At 40.2% G+C, this 20,127-nt stretch overlaps 2 protein-coding genes across 6 annotated transcripts in view; one reads left to right on the plus strand and one right to left on the minus strand.

Moving 5' to 3' along the window:
- Positions 1-18,520, minus strand: part of LOC148423446 (uncharacterized) — a 58,769-nt gene extending 40,249 nt beyond the window's left edge. Inside the window, exons 1-4 of one of the 3 annotated variants that reach the window (XM_088415925.1) lie at positions 17,520-18,520; positions 17,401-17,445; positions 15,739-15,791; positions 12,932-13,075 (exon numbers count right to left, since the gene is read on the minus strand). The gene's annotated coding sequence lies outside the window, so the exon portion shown is untranslated. Of the gene's footprint in view, positions 1-1,683; positions 1,799-2,263; positions 2,355-12,931; positions 13,076-15,738; positions 15,792-17,400; positions 17,446-17,519 lie in introns of those variants that run through there. The other 2 variants (XM_088415926.1, XM_088415927.1) reach the window with 2 other exon arrangements.
- sp9 (sp9 transcription factor) lies at positions 17,677-19,988 on the plus strand. Of its 3 annotated transcripts, XM_088415924.1 has the most exons (3): positions 17,677-18,046; positions 18,150-18,536; positions 18,623-19,988. In XM_088415924.1, exons 1-3 carry the CDS (start codon positions 18,026-18,028, stop codon positions 19,400-19,402), a joined length of 1,188 nt encoding a protein of 395 aa, XP_088272050.1. In that variant the 5' UTR covers positions 17,677-18,025; the 3' UTR covers positions 19,403-19,988. The 3 variants fall into 3 exon arrangements, with proteins under 3 accessions (XP_088272050.1, XP_088272048.1, XP_088272049.1); XM_088415922.1 differs by having other exon boundaries at positions 17,681-18,046; positions 18,150-19,988; XM_088415923.1 differs by having other exon boundaries at positions 17,684-18,046; positions 18,153-19,988.
- Positions 19,989-20,127: the final 139 nt, after the last annotated feature.

Genomic DNA, 20,127 nt, shown 5'->3' on the forward strand with positions numbered 1-20,127 from the left:
TGATTACAGTCTTGCTTAATTAAAGTGTTGAAGGAAATAGAGAAGGCGACCATTTTTTTGTACCGATCTACATTGTGGTGTTATCTTACATCGGTGACATGAAAAGCTGATAGTTCAATCAAAGAAAGACTTTGCAAGCGCAGGAGCGGCTGATCGCTTACTATTTAGTCATCAGCTGACATTCTCCTTTGGCCAGCGCATTTTCCACCGTAATTCCCTTCAATTAATTCTGCCTAATTTAACATTCACTTCAACTTTACAGCCGCCCAATTCACGGCTCAGAGCCGGGGAACAAATGCATGGGAAGAAAGAGGGGAGAAAGGGAAAATCTGTGAGTGTGTGTGTGTGTGTGTGTGTGTGTGGAGGGGGGGGGTTGTTACAATTAGTCCTTGACTCTTGCGAGGTTGATACCATGCAAAGATATTGCCATGATGTTTTCGGTAAGTTTTATTTTATTTTGAACATTTGGCTGAAATTGTTGTCCTCCCGGTCATAATGCGATAGCCGCCCCTTTTGGAAACATCCCGATGACTGGGATCAGCACTATCCACATATTTATGTGCAAAAAATGGTAAAAATGCAAAAAAAGCAAAAGTAACTGCGCTGTATATTTATAGATTCATGAAATTTATTTAGTCATAATTAGAGTACTATGACTTTTGAAGACTTTTGCATTATGGGATTCCAGGCTAAGCCAATCATCAAAGTCGCTGAAAGGCTTGCAAATGTCATAAGTTGGTCGCCTGCCTCACCCGGTGGTTTTGGGGTGTCAACACAAATATTTCTATTGCTCCCTGTTCGCAAGTTGCAGTTGAAAAGATTCAGGCAAAAATCGTGAGGAATGCATGCAAAAACATCATGCTTTCAATATTTCCAAAATTGAATGGCAGTAACTGAGCCTGACATGGGCTCAATTGGACACTTATAGGGTGTACCTCTCGATCTCCCATTTGAAAGCATTGAAGGGACGGCAGGATAGCATATTGAAAGTCGTCATGTTTTGATTTTCTGTATGCTTTTCCTTTGATATCACGCATCAAAAATCCCAAGGGGTTTTAATAGAAACAGTGGCTATAGATAAACATTCTATAGATAAAATATTCACAATATTTGTTGACAAAGAACAGTCAGCTTGCTAACTCGTTCATGTCCTCTTGATTATGCTGTCATGACTCTAAAACGTCCACCCGGTTATGTCCACTATGTTCGCCATATTTTGCTGTTTGCGTGCATTTTGTCTGCTAGTTCATTTATTACTTTTTTTTAAGTACGGGAACTTAAGCAACTTAAGCTACTTAACACGATAAATATGAAATTCAATGGAAAACTTTTGAGTCTTAATCGGTGCTCCTTTACTGGTAGAATAAAGTGATTAGAGGGAGTGGCTTTGGATTGGCTGAATAGGGGCCTGACAAAGACCTCCAATTTTGGGATTTACAGTGACACTCCAAAGTGGTGGTGGTGGTGGGGGGGGGCATAATGTGACTCTTAAGAAGATTGTAAAAAGGACTTGGGTCGTTCCAGCAGTTTTGAGTTTTTCAATGAACATGGCCCTCCTCCCTGAAAAAGGAAGCTTCAGCTCTCATCATTTTTGAATGACGTCGGCAGACAAGAACCGCAATCTGTGTCAAGTCAAAGATCAATACCGATACTGATTGAGCTCGCGCCCTGTGATGTCGCTACCTGGGAGGAGACGTGGTCAACATAATTCCGCCAAATTACAGTATTCATTCGCTTCCAACTTCCTGCACGTGTTTTCGCATGCAAGGCGCCTAAGAGCACATCTGAAGAAGTCGCATTCCTGTTTAAAAAAAAAAAATGTTCACGCAAAGTCAGCTCCGCAATTCTGCTGGCATTCAGAGCGGTAAAAGCTATTTTATGGGTGTGTTGAGCGGAGAGGACATGATGGGTGTCTTACTCGTATTGGAACGCTGCAGATGAACATGAGGGCTATTCAGAAATCTGTTTTTATAGGATTGATGCAACCGACAGCTATATGATGACATCTTCACAAGTCGTTCCTTTGCATGCTAACATAGCAATTACCGTAAATACATTGGCACCTTAAAGGCAACTTGACTAAATGATACTTTCAAAGCGCACTGATCCTGTTTTTGAAAAGGGGAAAAATCCTTAAGAGTTAAACAATTGGCTCATAAACATTAGAGCACTGGAAGGCAATAAATTTGTCCAGAGAAAAAACATCAAATTCAATATGCATGATACAGTGGTTTTGCATGAAGCAGTTATTGCAGTGACCAACCTGAACACCAAAACACCGCAAATTTAACCTCCGAATTTCCCCTAGGATTGGGGAGTTGCTGGGAGTTGGTAAAGTCTTTGTCTAATGTTCTTCTTCTGGTCATTTAAAGTAACGTACTACAGGTGTGTTAGATGACTATGTGCACCACACCGCCCCTAAGTGGCCAAAATGCGCACAACCATAGTGTTTTTGTACTGTGCTGTATTTTTTGGGGGGTGTAAGCTGTAGTTATATATTAGTACTGTGCTGTATTTTTTTTTTTTTGGGGGGTGTAACAAATGCAAGTATTTTATCTTGTTCTATGTTTCTTGTTTTAACTGCAATAGGTTTTTTCCCCCAATAGTTTCGATGAACATATTGCCTTGTTTTTTTCATTTATTTGAGATGTTATTTATGTTTATTTATAGTAATATTTAATTACCTTTTAAAAACATTATTTATAGTTAAAATTATTACTATTGGCATAAATTATTTTATTTTTATTCTTGCCAATGTTCATGCGTTTTTTTTTCTAAAATCAACAGATTTCTTTTTCAAGAATTAACCGTGATTAGACTTTTTCAAAAGCTTTTTTTCCCCAGCATTTTCTATGTATTTTCACTTTTTTTTTCATATTTTCACAAATATTTTGCCAGGTTTTTTTAAAGAAAACCTGCATTTTTTATGAATAATCACAGTAACCTGTAAATAAATAAGTTCATATTTATGCTGTATTCAAAGAAAATGAGAAATACTCTTGAGAAGAACAATGTATTATGTTTATTTATAATAATATTTAACATTTTAGGTATTCTTTTCAAAGTATTATTGATCATCAACATTATTACCATGAGCATAAATGATTTAATTATTTTTGCCAATGTTTATGTACTTTTTCTAAAATCTCCAGATTTTTTTTTCACTATTTTGCCTTTTTCCCAGCATTTTCCATGTATTTTTATAAATATTTCGCCAGTTTTTCTAAAGAAAACCTGCACGTTTTTTATGACATAAATAAAGAAGTTCACATTTAGGCTGCATTCAAAGAAAATGAGAAATACTTTTGAGAAGAATAATGGTAAGGTGTAGAAGCCCACGTCAGGTCAGATTTCTTTGCGGCCCTGATCTTTAGCCGCACCGTTGTATTTGTTTTAGAGGGCGAGGGCGGCGGGTACCGCACGCACACAAGTGCCGTCCCGCATCAGAGAACAAACCTTTTCAGGTCCTTCACCGCCATAGTGACGCTGATTGCAAAGGCAGCAGCAATTTCCTAACCAAGCGCCACCTGAACAATGATGCGTTCGCCTTTCAGACCCTCCGGCCTTTCAAAGCGGAATCATTTCACAGTTTGGAACGAGATCTCCATAGCAACTCCTCTTTGAGGGGTTTAGAATCACCATCCAATAATTCTATGATCATCGGGCCTTGCCGTTCCCAGTGGTTCTTTTCACAGTGGATGGAGGGGAGGGAAAGGGGGGGAGGAAGGGCGGCGGGCCGAGTAGGAGGAGGAAGCAGGAAGAGTCGCTAGTCCATTTCAGACAATTCATCTGGCGGGCCCATTAGAATTCAAAATATTGCGACCTTCAATCACCCAAGATTTTATTTGGCGGCCGCGGCGATCTCCACTCGAGACGGGAAGGCATTTCGCTCTAATCATCCGCCACGAGTGGAAGCTGACAAAAACTCTTCATTCTCGCCCGAGCAAAACGCTCATTTAAATGCTGTGACAGCACCTCAAACACAAAGCGCCAACAAAAGGAGGACCATCCCGGCGCCGCAAAATCATCCTGGCCCGTATTTCACCGCGGTGCTTAAAACAACGAACCCTACCGACTAAACAAAAAAAAAAAGCGACGGGTTATTTTAAAGCAAACAAAACATGTTTGTCTTGAGTGCCGCTGAACGAGGTCGAAACGAGTCGGGAACGGGACCGCCATTTTGTTCGGGTATTATTTTTGTACCGTTTGGACATGGAAATGATAGAAAAATAAGTTCAACGCTCATTGGATCAAAAAGACATTTTAGTCTCGACACTCAATCCCAAGTCATTTATTTTTCTCGCATTTTTTCACATTTGGTTTAAGGAGGGTTAAAACCACTACTTTCCAAGTACTGCATTATTATTAACGATAATTTACTTAGGTAACTAGGCAATGAAGTACTAAAGTAAGCAATTACTTTAGATAACTACGGTCATCAATTACTTTGGCTAAATTACGTAATTGATTATTTGAGGTCAATCTTAAAGCAGAAACCATTCGTAATTGGTGACGTGGTCACTTAAGGTAATGAAGTACTTAATCGATTACTTTATTTAACTAAAGTAATCTTTTTTTCAGTAACTAAGTACTAAAGCTGCAATGATGATTAATTTATTACTTTAGGTAACTAAGTGCTGATGTAATCAGTTATCCTAAGGTAATTAAGTACTAAGATAATAGATTACTTTAGGTAGACTTTGGTATTGCTACTTTAACACTTCACAAAATAAAAGAATATAATGATTTTAATTTAAAAATAACAACTATAATATATGTCTTTTGGAATTGAATGAGTTGCAATGTTTAAAAAATCATTTTGACATTTGCTGCCCCAGAAAATGACATTGTATGTATTCGATTAACAACCAATCACAGCTCAGCTTGCAAAAATGACCTTCCTAGAAAATAGGTGAGCCGTGATTGGTTGTTACGTGAGTACACACGATATCATTTTCAGCTGACAGCAAGTTGCAAAATAAAAAGTAGAAGAAAAAAAATATATAAATAAGTACCAGGATTGCAAGTCTGGACTGCCATCTTAGATCAGTTGTTTTATTTGTATTGAATTTTTTAACTTATATGGCCGTCAATGGCAGTGAATGACTTACAGTAACTTATTCACCAGCTCATGAAAATAAAACCGATGAGTTAATAGTCCACTATCCATATTCTATAGTGTCCATTTTTCTTGAACAGTTTTATATGAGCACGTGCCTTTTTTTTTTTTTATTATTATTATTTCATAATGAAGAAGAGGAATATTTACGGATGCTTGCGAACGTGCAGAGTATGTGAGCAACTGAGTCATCAGGTACCATTCCTGGAGGGATGCCATCATTTACAGGAAACACTTGGCAGGGAGTTACAACCGTCTGCACGCTGGATCACATTTACAGTTAGCATACTTTCACGTGCTAGCAAACTCTGGAAAGTGAAGTCAACAGACTGGATTGTCCCCATATAAATCCATCAACCTTACAGCGGACATTAAATTCTCATGAGTTTTGGAATGCTTGCGTCGAATTGCTGTAGCGCGACGTAAATGACGGGGACGGTAGGAAAAATCGTGGGAATTAGCGCTCACGCCAAAGAGGTCTAATTCTGAATTCGGAGGCGAGCTGTGAATCATGGAAGGCGGGGTTTTCCTAAGACTTTTTTGTGTCACTGACACCCATGAGAAAAAAAACAAAAACAAAAAAAACACACACATAGAGGATTTATTTATTTATCTACACCTTTTGTTTGTTTAATAGAGCAGTGGTTTTCAATTGAGAGTACTATCACCCCTCGAAATTTTAAATAAAACAAATAAACACAAATGGAAAAATCCTTTGAAAATAAAGACTGAATGAACGAATTATTTCAGGAAAATATAACTTCATAAAACAGGTTATTCAAAATCATTATTGTAAAAAAACAGATTCTCCCCCATACTAGAATGGTTGAACCCAGCTTGTCATGTGCCACCGCTCGTTACCTGTCAAGTTAATGATTTATTTTTGTCAACACATCTATATGATCCCAAAAGAGGACACTTTAAGTTGAGTATTTTTCTGTGGACAAATATTTACTTATAATTATTTCCTTTTGAGAACAGCTATAAAATTTATGTTGAAAATTTTATGTGGAAAAATATTCATAATTAAGTTAATCATTTATTTTTGTGAACAGATCTCGACTGTAACTCCAGGATGCTTTGTGTTGAATATTTTTCTGTGGACAAATATTTATTTATGTTATTTCTTTTTGGGAACAGGTCTGACACATTATGTTGACTATTTTTTTGTGGACAAATATTTATTAATAATTAAGTTAATGATTTATTTTGAGAACAGATTTCTACTCTAAATCTTTTATATTTTTTGCGGACAAATACTTATATATAATTATTATTATTATTTAGAACAGGTCTGACACTTGATATTGATTATATTTTTGCAAAAATATGTATTAATAATTGAGTTATTTCTTTTTGATAACAGATTTCTTCTATGATCCATAAGTGTGGACCATTACGAATGAAGTTTTGAAAGGGTCTAAAATTTATTAAATCAGACATTGATGGCATTTTTAATTTATTTTTTTTTAACCCAAAAATGCGTGGCACTGATTAAGGGGTACTTAGCTGAAAAGATATTTGACACTGAAAAAAAGTTGAGAACCACCGCTATAGAGAATGAATCCAATTTTAGGGGAAGTTAAAGCAAAAATGTTCTTCAAAATAAAACTTTGACGTCTTTTGCCGTCAGTGGCAGCGAATGAATAAAAATGGATCTTTGATCTCAGAGTAAAAAAACAAAACAAAAAAACAATCGGAAAAAGGGCCTGGCAAAAAATGAAATCAATTCGATTCATTTGCCATCTTAAAAATGAACCATTTGAAAATAGGATGCCTCGTGAAATGGAGGCTAATCACAAGCTAAACGTGTTTACAATCATGACTAACTTCTTAACCGTGGCGTTTACGCAAATTATGATTAGCTGTTTGTTGGCTCTTTGATTCTATCCAAAAACATGCGGATCTTATGCTATCCTATTCCTTTTCAGCGCGACCAGGGTTTTCCCTTGTCACACATTGACTCTTATATAACCAAATGTCCCAGTATGGAAGCCGTAAATGACAAGCAGGTACCAGTAAGTCAGGTGCCTGGAATGAAGTCGAAATGCCCCAAGGCCTCACAATGCGTGACACAAACCCGCAGATAAGACTTCAAATCAATTACTCTTTTGTCAAGATGACACACCGTGTTAGCGCTTAAACGACTAATTGATGGAAAACAAACGTGTTGGAATATGGCCAGCTGAGCTGCTGGGAACAGGAGAGGAGATGAGGTAGAACATGCGTGACTTGTTTCGGGTACCGCCGGGGTCTTGCAAAAATCAAAATGCGTAATGTAAGCGTGAAAAAGGGGTTTCCCGTACTTTGTTCAATGATGAAGGTGTTTTCCAAAGGTTTTGTCTCTGCTGTATTTTCTTAAATGAGTATAATTAAAGATTTGTGTCTTCCCTTTGATTCCGCTCTCATTTTTTTTTTTTTTTTTTTGCAAGGGACAACAATAATGTCCCTGGGTCACTTTGACCCGAGGTGTACTTAAGGACCTAAACGTGTCTGAGATGTGTGTAATCCAAATCCATTATTTTTATTTCTTAGGAACAGCAATAATGTCTCGGGTCAATATGACCCGGAGATGTATTAAATGATCCCAAAACCTCACTTTTTGCATTGAAACTCACCCACAAAGAAACAAATACTTAATGTTTGGACTGCATGTAAAATGTATTCCTCCTGATTAGTAATAAAATCCTGGGTCCATTTGACCCGTGCTCATGTTATAATTACTCAAAAGGTTTAGAAACATGCGAGTGTAATCCTGCTCACTAACAAATCTTGTGATTCATTTTTCCCATTTGGAAACAGCAATAATGTCATTGGACCACTTTGACCGGAGACGTTTTTAATCACCTTAACATGTCCGAAATGCGTGTAATCCAAATCCATTATGTACATTTCTTAGGGGACAGCAATGTGACTCGTAGATGTATTCAATTATTCAAAAGTTCTGAAAAAAAAGCACAAAAAAACCCTCCCTTTTCACACTAAAACCCACTCACAAAGATACAAATAACAATACTTAATTTATAAAATCCCGGGTCAATTTGACCCGTGCTCATGTAGAACTAATTAAATGTTTTAGAAACCTGCTTTGTGTGTGACTCTGCTCACTAACAAACCTTATGATTAAGTTTTCCCCTTAGAAACAGCAATAATACTCCCGGGTCATTATGACCCGAGGTTTGTATATTCATCAAGAAAATTGCAAAAACTAAGAAAATGCATCACAACGAAAATTGCATTCCCAGAAATGTATACAAATGCTATTTTGGATCAATATGTTGATTTTACATAAGCTAAGCAAAAGCCCTGTACTGTAAATTTGCATTCATCATTTCCTTTAACTTTCAAATGGGTCAATTTGACCCTCAACATAACAGGAGGATTAAATCGCAAATGAAGTCAACGTTCATAAAATGAGCAGTTTCGTTACTTACTCAGACGAGCACAAACGTGGCTTTGGGCTATTAAATTTAAAAGACTACAGAACAATTGCCAGCTCATTCTCACGTGGAAAACAGCTGTGTGGAAGTATGGATGGATAAAAACCAGCTCCCCAAAAATATTAGCGTGGAAGTGACCATCACATCACTCACCCATAGTGGCCAAATACTGCATGGCGTATAATCAGTACATGGCTAGTTACACACAGACGCTATTCTTTTTCGCCTTTTTTTATGTGCAGTGCTTGGGAATCAACGCATGTGAGAGCAAACCGCCATTTTTAGGAAGCTCCAAATGTCCATTTCAAATTATAATCAGCATCTTCTTTCGTACTTTAGAGTCTTCTTTTTAGGCATTTGCTCTCCAGTACTGTAGTAGGGGCCACTTGTAGGTTTTCAGCAAAAAGCCGATAAAACAAACTGCTATAACGTACTTTAAGTCTGGGCGATAAATCGAATGAATTGGATTCATCTGTTACTTTAAAAATCAAAGACGTGAATATTCTGGAAAATTGGCAGAATGCGGGTAAGAAACAAAGACGACGAAGAAGTTATTGACCTCATATTAGCTAACAAGCTAGCAAGCTATCAAGCCAAAAAAAAAATCCCCCATGGGATAGAGTTGAAGCATTTTCTGTAAGTTATTTTAAGGTAGTTCCTTATATATGTTAAAAAAGATACAATTTTGGGTGGCAAGGAGGGGGCTCAAAAGGCTTAACGGGGGCTTTTCCAAAAAAATAATTGAAAAGCACTGCTTTAAGGACATTATCACATGTAATTTACAACATTATGTATGCTTGAACTAAATGGTAGTTAGTGTTTGTTGACTTTAAATGGGAATCGTTAGCATGCTATAGCTAACCGGTTAGCAAATTTTGTTGGTGTCTAAAAATTGATATGTGGAGAAAATAATAAATAGACGAGTAGATGGGTAGTTATATCTAATCACCCCAACTCATGTTCAATTTTAGTAGATTATATTTAAAATAAAAAAAAAAAATTAGATGAATGACAGCCCAGCAAAAATGTATAAAATGCACACCTCTACGTACTAGGTTCTAAGTGACATGGACCATTCCTAGTATGAAATACAGTGAGTGATTGAGCTATAAAGTTCACTGTTGGACAATAAACGTGAAGAAGACGCAGAATGACAGCCTAACAATGACAAATTAGAGTAGTAATTCAATAGCAATCCATCAAAGGGAGAGGCAATCAAAGGTTTACTATAAATACTGTTAAACCAGTGAGTCACACTGTTTCCTCACGCATAATCACCGGCAACATCAAATGGCATTGAATGACCTTGAGATATCTTGGTCCAACTGTCCATACGTCCGTTTTCTATAGCGCTACTGATCATCAGGGTCGCGGGGTCGCCGCAGCCTATCCCGGCTGACTTTGGACGGAGGTCAGGAACGGTTGCCTATCAAGTGACAATGCCGTGTCATGTTGCCAGTTGTGTTCCATAACACAGGGGTGTGTCGCTGTCAACACCGGTGTTCCGTTTACACGTCGCATCATTATCGGTCGGTGAAACATTCCGTACAACAAGTTGTCACGAGACGTTAGCGTCAACCTCAAAAGAAACTTCAGCACGGTCTTAAGTCACAATGACAGAATATTGTGTTGAAAATTACGGCGGTGAAATATCTAACACGTGAATGGACAAGCCAGGATGTCCTCTAACGAGCACACTAGGACTTAGTTGGGTAGTTCCAGGAAATCGAAAGATATAGACCAAAAAAAACAAAGTCCACTATAATGAACCAAACTGAACGAGCTAGCTCTTAGGAGGATATTTTTTCGCAAATATGTAAATGAAAATCAGGATGGAGTGAAGCCCCCGCAGCAATTGAGAAAAGATGGACACATTTTCCGAACAATAAGTCATACAAATGGGCCTAAGTACTATGAAAAACAGTACAGTACACGTGGAGAACGCTGCCTGCCAATCTTCTCCATTATGGTTAAACAGGAAATGATCTGAGAGGCTAGTCATTGCTTCAAAATAATTGTAGCAAAGCAAGAGGTGTATGACGCCAACGGGCTTTTATTTTGAAGTTCCTTTCAGAAGCATGGTATAATGACAACAGTCAACTTGACAGTCTTTTTCTGCCACAGCAGCTCTCTGTACTTAATACGTTGACATTGTTTTTTCGGCTGAATTTTATCGCTAACAACTTACGAACGAATCATCCGGAACATAACTCTTTGAGGCGCATCTGTATTTATTTTTCTGAGGTTGCAAGCTGAGCTGTGATTGGTCGTTAAATGTGACAGCATTTTCAGTCAAAATGGCCGCCTCCTAGATAGAGAAAATTGGGAGGATTTTTTTTTTCCCTCACAAAAGCAATATTAACCATTACCATTTTTCAAATCATTCAATCCCAAAGATATATTTTTAAGTTTTTAAGAGTTATAGAAGCATTAAAGAGGCATGAAATCCCAGCTCTTTGTTTATTTATTTTATATTTTTCAGGTATTTGGCTCAAGGAGAGTCTAAAAATGGCTGATACTAATCGACTAATCAATTACCTAAGTACCTATTCGATTACTTTAGTACTTTATTACCTAAAGTAATGACTTTAAAAGCTAAAGTTCATTACTTTATTACATTAAAAACTAAAGTAAGTAAAGCAGTGGTTCCTATACTAAAGTTTCCAAAATAAACGATTACTTGGTCACAACCCTTTTGACCGTCCTTTAGCCAAACACCTGAAAAATTGAGAAAACAAATTAACACCTGTGATCGAATAGCTGGACTCTCAAAACAAAAATGTAAAAATACTTAAAAATAAAATAAAATGTTAAAATAATAAAGAGTCGTGGAAGTCTATGCCATCTGACTTTGTGCAAAAAGCAAACTACATAGGACGGATTCCAAAACATCGCAGGTCATGGGCATTTATTTCTGTAACGGCGAAAAACAACCTCGCTATTAAATTGAAGGCGAACGACTTCTTGATTTGATTTCGAATTTGATCGCATGTGTGGCCTTGGCAGAGGTACTGCACATATGCTACATTGAAGCGTCGCAATTAAAAAGCATGGCAGGGGAAAAAGGAGCTTTTGGCTCTTCTAAAACATCTCGATAACTTTTCGAGCTTCCAAAAGCGCGTATAAATGTTGATGGCAGCGCGTATACAGCTTGAGATCAAACGGGCATGCCACGCTACGCATAATTCAAACCATGCCGCATAGCTTCTGAAACTTAACACAGACAAGAAGCCTCTGTACTTCTGTCACTCTCTTTGAGGGAGCCTTTTCAGAGGGAATGTGAGCTTTGCTGCCACTTAATGAATTGTGACTTTTATGTTGATCTCTGCACCTAACACACCAGAGCAAGAAGTTGTGCACAACTGTGGCGTGTGCTTTGAAAAGGCTAAAAGTTCTTTTGCGGTTATTTCAGCTGTGTCATAACGTCCGCCATGCAACGTTACGCCATGTGGAGTCGCTCACGAAGTGAATTGGAGCTCAGCTGCGTCATGTTGGGAACAGCGAGGCATTTCTCAGGTCCTCGACCTATGTGATTGTTGACATTGTTGCCAAATGTCTCCCCCAACCCTTCGGGGCAGCGATGACTTTTCTACCTAGGGCCAAACCAAATGAATAAATGAGGAGCAGAAAGCATCTGTAACCAGCTTTGAGAAGGTGAAGGTTCCTGTCCCCTCTCCTCGTGAGTAAAAGGCCCTTGTCTTCCTTCTGTTTGTTTTTGATTGGATCTTCTAGGTTGCTCGAACCTAACAAGTATCGTCAATGATCAAGAATGTTTTGAATCTTTAAGGTCTATATCTGGCAGTGGAGCCCAGTAATAATGGACATTTGACAAGCTGCCTTTTTAATAAATTATAAAAATGCATTAAAAACTATAACAACTACACATCACAGTCTTGGAGCGAGCGCAGATGTCTCGCGTCGCATTATAATCCTCCAACAATTTTCATCTTTTGTATCCTGAATTTTCTTTCGTAACAAGAGACACTATTTTTTCCCTCGGGGCATTTCATAACCGAGTTTTTCGTAACGTTCGTAAGTAGCGGTACCTCCGTATTGTGTTTTGCTGAATGCAGTTTTGATTGACAGCTCCCGTTTTATTGTGGCTATCAGTGAGATTCAAGGTCACATTGTAAATCACGAGCCGCACAATATGAGGATCTATACTTGTATGTACTGCCCATTTTGAGGACCCTCTATGACTGACTAACATCTCAAACGCTGTTGTTTCTTAAAATAAAAAAAAAAGAAAAGTCATTTAAGTGGAGCGGCAATCATGCACAGACAAGAGGAAGGAAAAACATATCACGAAAAGCAGTTTGGTCGGAGAGAGCAAGACGAGCATGAGCAGATGTCAAACGGGCCGACATCCTACCTGGCGGGTTTGTGGAATTGACAGAGGAAATCATAGCGCTGGTCCGGAATGGGCACTCTGCTTTCATTTGGGTCAATGGTGCAGAAGGGGACATTTTCAACAGAAGCCTGACTCTTTGTCAGCACGCTGAAAAAGGTTGACGTCCTGAAAATGCAAACAGTGGTGAACGGCTTCCGTTGGCTTGACGGTAAAATCTATCCAGAAAAGCATCAGTGCCCAACGCGAGTTGACAAATACTGTAAACCGGTGCAGAGAATCCATTATGGAAATCGTGTGTCGGAATCAAACAAAACTGCATGTTTGAGTACAGGCGTAAGGGCAAATTACGGCTCGGGGACCATATGTTAAGCTTTTTGAGGGTGCGGGCTCAGAATGCAGGGAGGCACAAGGTGCGGTGTGCTCAAAATAATCATTTCATATGAAGATGACAAAAAGATAAACTAGCTCAAGAAACTGCATACAAAATACCAAAGGCTTGATTTTAGGCTCAGGAAAACTCAGAAATCAAACTCACGAGGAAACCGAGAAACAGGCTGCAACAACCACATCAACTTTGACAATCACCTGACAAAAACCGAAAGGCAACGGGAAACTACATACGCTCAAAACTGACAAGACAAACAAATAACACCTGGGCATGACACAATAGGAGCAGGGAGCTGATTGGTAGACAGAAAAGGGAAGCAGATTAACGAGGACAGGTGGTCGCAATCAAACTGATGAGATACGGACATGAGGGAAAAAAAGACATGAATTTAAACACAAACCCCACAGCTCGAAAAGACAATTTAAAAAAAAAACAAAAAACAAAAGGCCAAAACAGAAAACCCACAAACAGCAAATTCAAACAGAACAGAACACGCCGAACATGATGGAATTATCAAGAGTCATTTCAATCACTTGCAAAACACAGCTGCAATGCTTTAGTTCATTTTCAGTTGAACTTAAATCACGTTTTCAAGATATCCCCCATTTTTTTCCTCTTACGGTGGATTATCAAAACACACAATCCAACTGCTCCTCTCTAATCAAATTTTAGAAACACCGAATGGAAAAGTTTCCCCACCTCTCTCATGGAAGAAAAGTCTTCCAAATGTACAGAAAATAACAACCGTTCATATTTATAATGGCTCATCATTATGAACTGTAATCCAGGACAATCCCTTCACTCAATGCCCGGCGGTGTAATGACAGTTTACCAAGTCCTATAAAATGGTGAAATTGCTCAAGATTGCTAAAGTGCATGCGCTCAACTCTTTGGAGAAAGCAAGATCGGCGCTACTCTTGGGTCACCTTGGGGCAGGGGAAACAAGGAACAATTCACAGCAACACAATAAGCACCGTCGGCCGCACAAGTGGGGAAAGTGAGCATAAAAATCATTTGCAGGCCAAGAACTTTGGCAAATCCATTGTAGGATGTAAAGAAACTATGGAGAGGCGAATACCGATACCAAGACTCGGTATCGGACCGATACCTGGCCTCGCATGAGGCGGGGTCATATAGCCAGGAAGTAATATTGGGCTTTTTAATTCGTTCTCGGATGATTAAGATTTTAATAAAGTTTAAGCAAAGTAAGAAAACCTACAAAGATTTATTTAAAGTGTGCATTTTTTTTAAATGACTCACAAAAGCAGCATAAAACATAAAAAAGATATTTCAAACTTTGTAAAGATCAAATATGTGATGTGTTGAAAGAAAATGATTATTTAAACACTTTTATAACTCTTTACATTGATTTTGCTCCAAAAATAAAAATGCATCAAAATCACTGGTTGTGAAATATTACTTAATCAATGATATTATATTTTTTGGAAGAAAAAAAAAATGTTTTTGTTCCTTGAAAAAAAAAAAAAAAAAAGCAGTGGTTGTTCTGACAAAACTGCATAAAATATTTTTAAAAATACATACTTTATATCTATTGGTAGATATGATATCACTGAAAAGATTTGATGTGTTGAAAGAAAAAAAATCAATTATTATTTAAAAACTTTTATTATGAGTATGGAATATTTATGGTTCCTAGGGTTTATACTGTATGTTTTTTTAAATCGCTGTTATTGCTCCAAAAGGAAAAATGCATTAAAATCAATGGTTATGAATTATTACTTATCAAAGGCTCTAATAGAAAATGATCTTAATGATTCCACTTTGAAATGTGTTTTGAGAAGAAAAATACATATCGTGTGTTTGTTCCTTGAAAAAAAAACTGTGGAGAAAAGATGTGTTAAAAAGATAGACTAATTTTAATGTATTAATGCATGATCATTTCTATAATAGAGATTATTTATGTTCTTAGAAAACATTGGCACTGCTCCTAAAAAATGTATTTTTTTTTAATCAGTGATGTAATGAGGCTCTAGTATAATTATCTTAATCATTCAACTTGTAATTTTGGTGGGAGGAAGCTGATTTTTTTTTTTAATGTGCCTTGATTTTTTTTCTTTTTTTTGCACAAACATAACAGAAAAAATACAAACTTTATATCTATAATTGGACCAGACGTTATCGAAAAGATAAGTTGAAAGTAAAAGTAAACATTGTATTTTTGATAACGGGGTTTATTGATGGTCCTTAAGGGTTCAAAAGTTCACCAAAGGTTAAATTTCTTCTGCTGCAAACGTATGTAAATATGATGCAATTGCTTTACATATTTCTCCCATCTATTTAAGCCTCAATCGGTTGATTTCCTAACTAATCATTTTATGCGCATCTGGGCATTGCACCTGCATATACGACACATTCTCACGCATTGAATTAGTCTGCATTATGGCTGTATTATCATCAACACAAATAATCTTCCACTTACCATATATGGGCAGGCCTACACGTGGGCTTTTTGGCCGTATCTTCTCTTTTCTCCTGCGGGAACAATGAAATTGTAGTCATACACACAATGGTTATTTTCTAAATGTATTTTGAAGCTGCGTGCAGGTGCGCCCAATATTATGGCAGGTTCTTTCAATGTCTCCCCCACGGACAGTTGAGACATCGAAATATTTCATTCTTTCACCTTCGTCTTACTCATCGCCGCCGTGGCAAAGCGGACGTTTAGAATTGGTTGAATTATTCCAAATGTAAAAGACATCTTGACAAATTGCTCATATAATTGCGGCAATAATGCGCGTCAAATGTAACCGGCACATAACTGCATTCACGTCACATTTGCGCTGTTTGTATGAGAGGCTGGATTGAGACCGCAGTGGCGTACATAGAGGTCAATGTCCTCACATCAACTTGCTCTCTGCAGAGACACAAATTAAACCAAGCGGGGGCACAATTACAAATAAAAAAAAATGGCCAATAATCCTGCAGCCTGTCTAGTAGTTAAACAAAACAAAAAAAAGTGAGGGCAGTCGTAATGCGGATGTGAATGAGGCAAGTGCTGCAGGGGGAGGTCGCAATTCTTTTTTTTTTTAGTGAGAGAGAGAGAGAGAAAGGGGGTGAAGGCACGCACCCCCACTTAGACTCACTACAATGGATGGAGAGCGTTTGCTTGGCCCAAATAAATCATGCCTTTGTTTAAGGTACATTGATCAACCTAATCGCGTGTAATGGGCTCCTAATTGGCACGCGGCAGTGCTCGCAAATGGAAAGCACGCAGAGCCACGTCCAAAACCAAAATTGCCACTATGGCTACGCTCAAACACAACCCGAGGGGCCCATTTTGTCGTGTGCGTGTGTGTGTGTGTGTATATATATATATATGTATATATATATATGTATATATATATATATATATATATATATATATATATATATATATATATATATATATATATATATATATATAATTTTTTTTTCTGATGAATTTCTGTTGTTGGTTAGTGTATTTATCTTTATAAAGGCCCATGAGGGGTTTAACTTTAATATCAAGAGCCGACTGTTAACTAAATAGCCTACATTAGGAAGAAATTCTAATACCCTCTTCAAAATTTTCAGAGAATCCGTTTAAAATCCAGATGTCCGTTTTGCATTTTGATCAACTAATTTGAGCAGCATTGTGTTCAACTGTTATTTCCGTGATTGCAAAGGTATTTCACGTTGAGCATTTTTCCTCGTGAAAGCGTTCAGTGCGCGTGTGTAACATTTTTATAGCGATGATTTTGAACTATTATACTTTCTTAACAGCAACAATTCACGTCCACCGGCATCATTTTGAATATTGCACCATGCTTCGTTTGGGCTTACAATAAAATTGCTTCAGGATTTATACACACGAAGAGAAGTGAGTTTAAATTATTGTACATGAAAATGTGATTTACAAAGCTTTCTATTTACTCATATTTTCATTTTTTAAATTAAAAAAATCGCAAGGACAAGAACACCAAACACGTGGCAGCGTTACGCGCCCACGAAAGCATGAGAATGAGGTCGCTGCTCATAAATGACGACTGCACGAATTTTCAGCTGTCAGCAAATTAATCATCATTGCTAAGCATCACCTATTAAATATTTGGGCTGTACTCACAATTTACGGCGTCTTCGCTTGCGCTTTCCTTTTCCGTACTCGTCTCTGTTCAAACAATGCACAAGTTAAAATGCATATAAAATCCGAGCAATATCAAGAGCGATATAAAGATCACGCACTTTGATGAAGTCATCCGCTGTCAACATTTGCCCTGATGGAGATGCTGCAGAAAGAACGTGCAGGGAATTAAAAGAAGAAGACGCTTACCTTTGGAACGAGTCGCCCCAAGCGAGGCAAACGAGACGGCGGCCATTCGAGTAGAATTCATAAAAATAAATGGAGGGTATTTAAAAAACGTCAAATCCAGTGTTGGTCCAGTATTACGTGAGCCTGAGCCTCGGCAGAGAAGGAGCCGCTTTGTGGGCGCGGCCCGCGGCGCCTCGAGGCGCGCTCGCTCTTCCGATTGGCCGCCGACTTCCGCGTTCCCTGAAGTGGCTTCCTGATTGGCGGTTTGCGCTCTGCGAGCCCCACTTCAAAACAAGACGCTGGCTCCAAAGTAAAAAAAGTAGAGCCGGGAGCCTGGAGCAAGAACAGAACCCGTGTTGAGCCGAGCCACAACGCGGAGGCTCTGGATCTCTCCGGTTCCGAGCAGGTTGGACATCGCCGCCGGGGACACAACTTGGATATGGCTACCTCCATTCTTGGGGTGAGTTCATTTGTCGAGGCAACTTAAAAGACGCAAAAAAAAAAAAAAGAAATGTTCTGACCACGTCCGTGGGATTTTTTTTTTTTTTTTCAATTTCCCCCAGCAGGAAGAGCCTCGTTTCGGAACGACCCCCTTAGCGATGCTGGCCGCCACCTGCAACAAAATCGGAAACACGAGCCCGCTCAGCACTTTGCCCGACTCCAGCGCCTTCTCCAAGGGCGGCTTCCACCCGTGGAAGAGATCCGCGTCGAGCTGCAACTTGGGCTCGGCCCTGCCCGGCTTCGCGGTGCAGGCGACCAGCCGCGCCCCCACGGGACTCACGCCGACCAGCGGCGCCGGCAGCAGCGCCTTCTGCCTGGCCTCCACCTCGCCGACGTCTGCCGCCGCCTTCTCCGGCGACTACGGCGGCCTCTTCGCCAACGGCGGAGGCGGCGGAGGAGCGGGCGGCGTGTCCGGCCAGGAATCCGGCCAGTCGGCCTTCATCTCCAAGGTGCACCCGTCCGCCGAGAGCCTGTACCCGCGGGTGGGCATGGCGCACCCGTACGAGTCCTGGTACAAGTCCGGCTTCCACTCCAGCATCTCCGGCGAGGTGGCCAACGGCGCCTCGACGTGGTGGGACGTGCACGGCAATCCGGGCTCGTGGCTCGACGTCCAGAACCCGGCCGGGGCTTTGCACTCGGGCGCCCCGCAGGCCATCCACTCGCAGCTGAGCGGCTACAACGCGGACTTCTCGTCGCTCACGCACTCGGCCTTCAGCTCGACGGGGATCAGCCCCGGAGCGTCGCACCTGCTGAGCACCGGCCAGCACCTGTTGGCCCAGGACGGCTTCAAGACGGTGCTGCCCGCCGCCGCCTACACGGACAGCACGGCCGCCGCCGCGGCGGCCGCAGCGGCCATGATCTCCGGAGGAGGCGGCGGCGGCGGCGGCGGCGGAGGCTCGTCGCGCTCCTCGCGGAGGTACTCCGGGCGGGCCACGTGCGATTGCCCCAACTGCCAGGAGGCCGAGCGGCTGGGGCCGGCCGGGGCCAGCCTCCGGCGCAAGGGACTGCACAGTTGCCACATCCCGGGCTGCGGCAAGGTGTACGGCAAGACGTCGCACCTGAAGGCGCACCTGCGCTGGCACACGGGCGAGCGGCCCTTCGTGTGCAACTGGCTCTTCTGCGGCAAGCGCTTCACGCGCTCCGACGAGCTGCAGAGACACCTGCGGACGCACACCGGCGAGAAGCGCTTCGCGTGCCCGGTGTGCAACAAGCGCTTCATGCGCAGCGACCACCTGAGCAAGCACATCAAGACGCACACTGCCGGCGGCGGCGGCGGCGGCGGCGGAGGGAAGAAGGGCAGCGACAGCGACACTGACACCAGCAACCTGGAGACGCCCAGGTCCGAGTCGCCGGACCTTATTTTGGAAGGGGTCAACCCCAGGATCACGGTCAAGGAGCAGTCCCCCCGCCACGAGCCCTGATATACATGCGGACCCCCGAGGCTTATTTAAAAATGGAACAATTCGTGGGGGAAATATATATTAAAAAAAAAAAAAAAAATCCAAATCTCACCTCCAGACTGTTGAACCGAGAGGAGAAGGAAACCTGTTGAACTTGGGTCGCATTCTTGTATATGACTAAAGACCACGTGCTCATTTCATGTTCTTATTGTTCTTGGATTTGTTTTCATTCGTGTTGCTTCGAATCCTGAACGTCAGGGAGTTTACTTTTCGATGCACTTTGTGGATACTCAATGTACGTGCACAGCTTTCCTCAAACTTTACGTTTGATTTGTATTTTGTTTTTTTGGTTGCTCAAAAAATATATATAAATGTTTACCTGTATAAATTCACACGTATAAGACTTTCATTTTATAATTAAAACACGTTGAAAAGGCTCTTATTGTGTGATGGAACATTTTACGTGTAGGCCCGTTGATTGTCAAAATCATAAACGCTATTTTTCCACCGTGGAAGAAATCATTGCTTAATGTGGCGTAAAAAAGGGGGCATTTCATGGGCAAATGCAAATGCGATTAATTATGACTTGGAACACATGCACGTGCAGCCCCATGTGTCTTGTATTTCTCATTGGGGATTT

Source organism: Hippichthys cyanospilos, chromosome 5, assembly GCF_059441005.1.
Source record: "Hippichthys cyanospilos isolate Australia breed blue-spotted pipefish chromosome 5, RoL_Hcya_1.0, whole genome shotgun sequence".
NCBI lineage: Eukaryota > Metazoa > Chordata > Actinopteri > Syngnathiformes > Syngnathidae > Hippichthys > Hippichthys cyanospilos.

Coding starts and splice junctions, on each gene's coding strand:
- sp9 (XM_088415922.1), top strand. CDS start 18,026: ATGGCTACCTCCATTCTTGGG. Junction 18,047..18,149: donor TGGCTACCTCCATTCTTGGG/GTGAGTTCATTT, acceptor AATTTCCCCCAG/CAGGAAGAGCCTCGTTTCGG.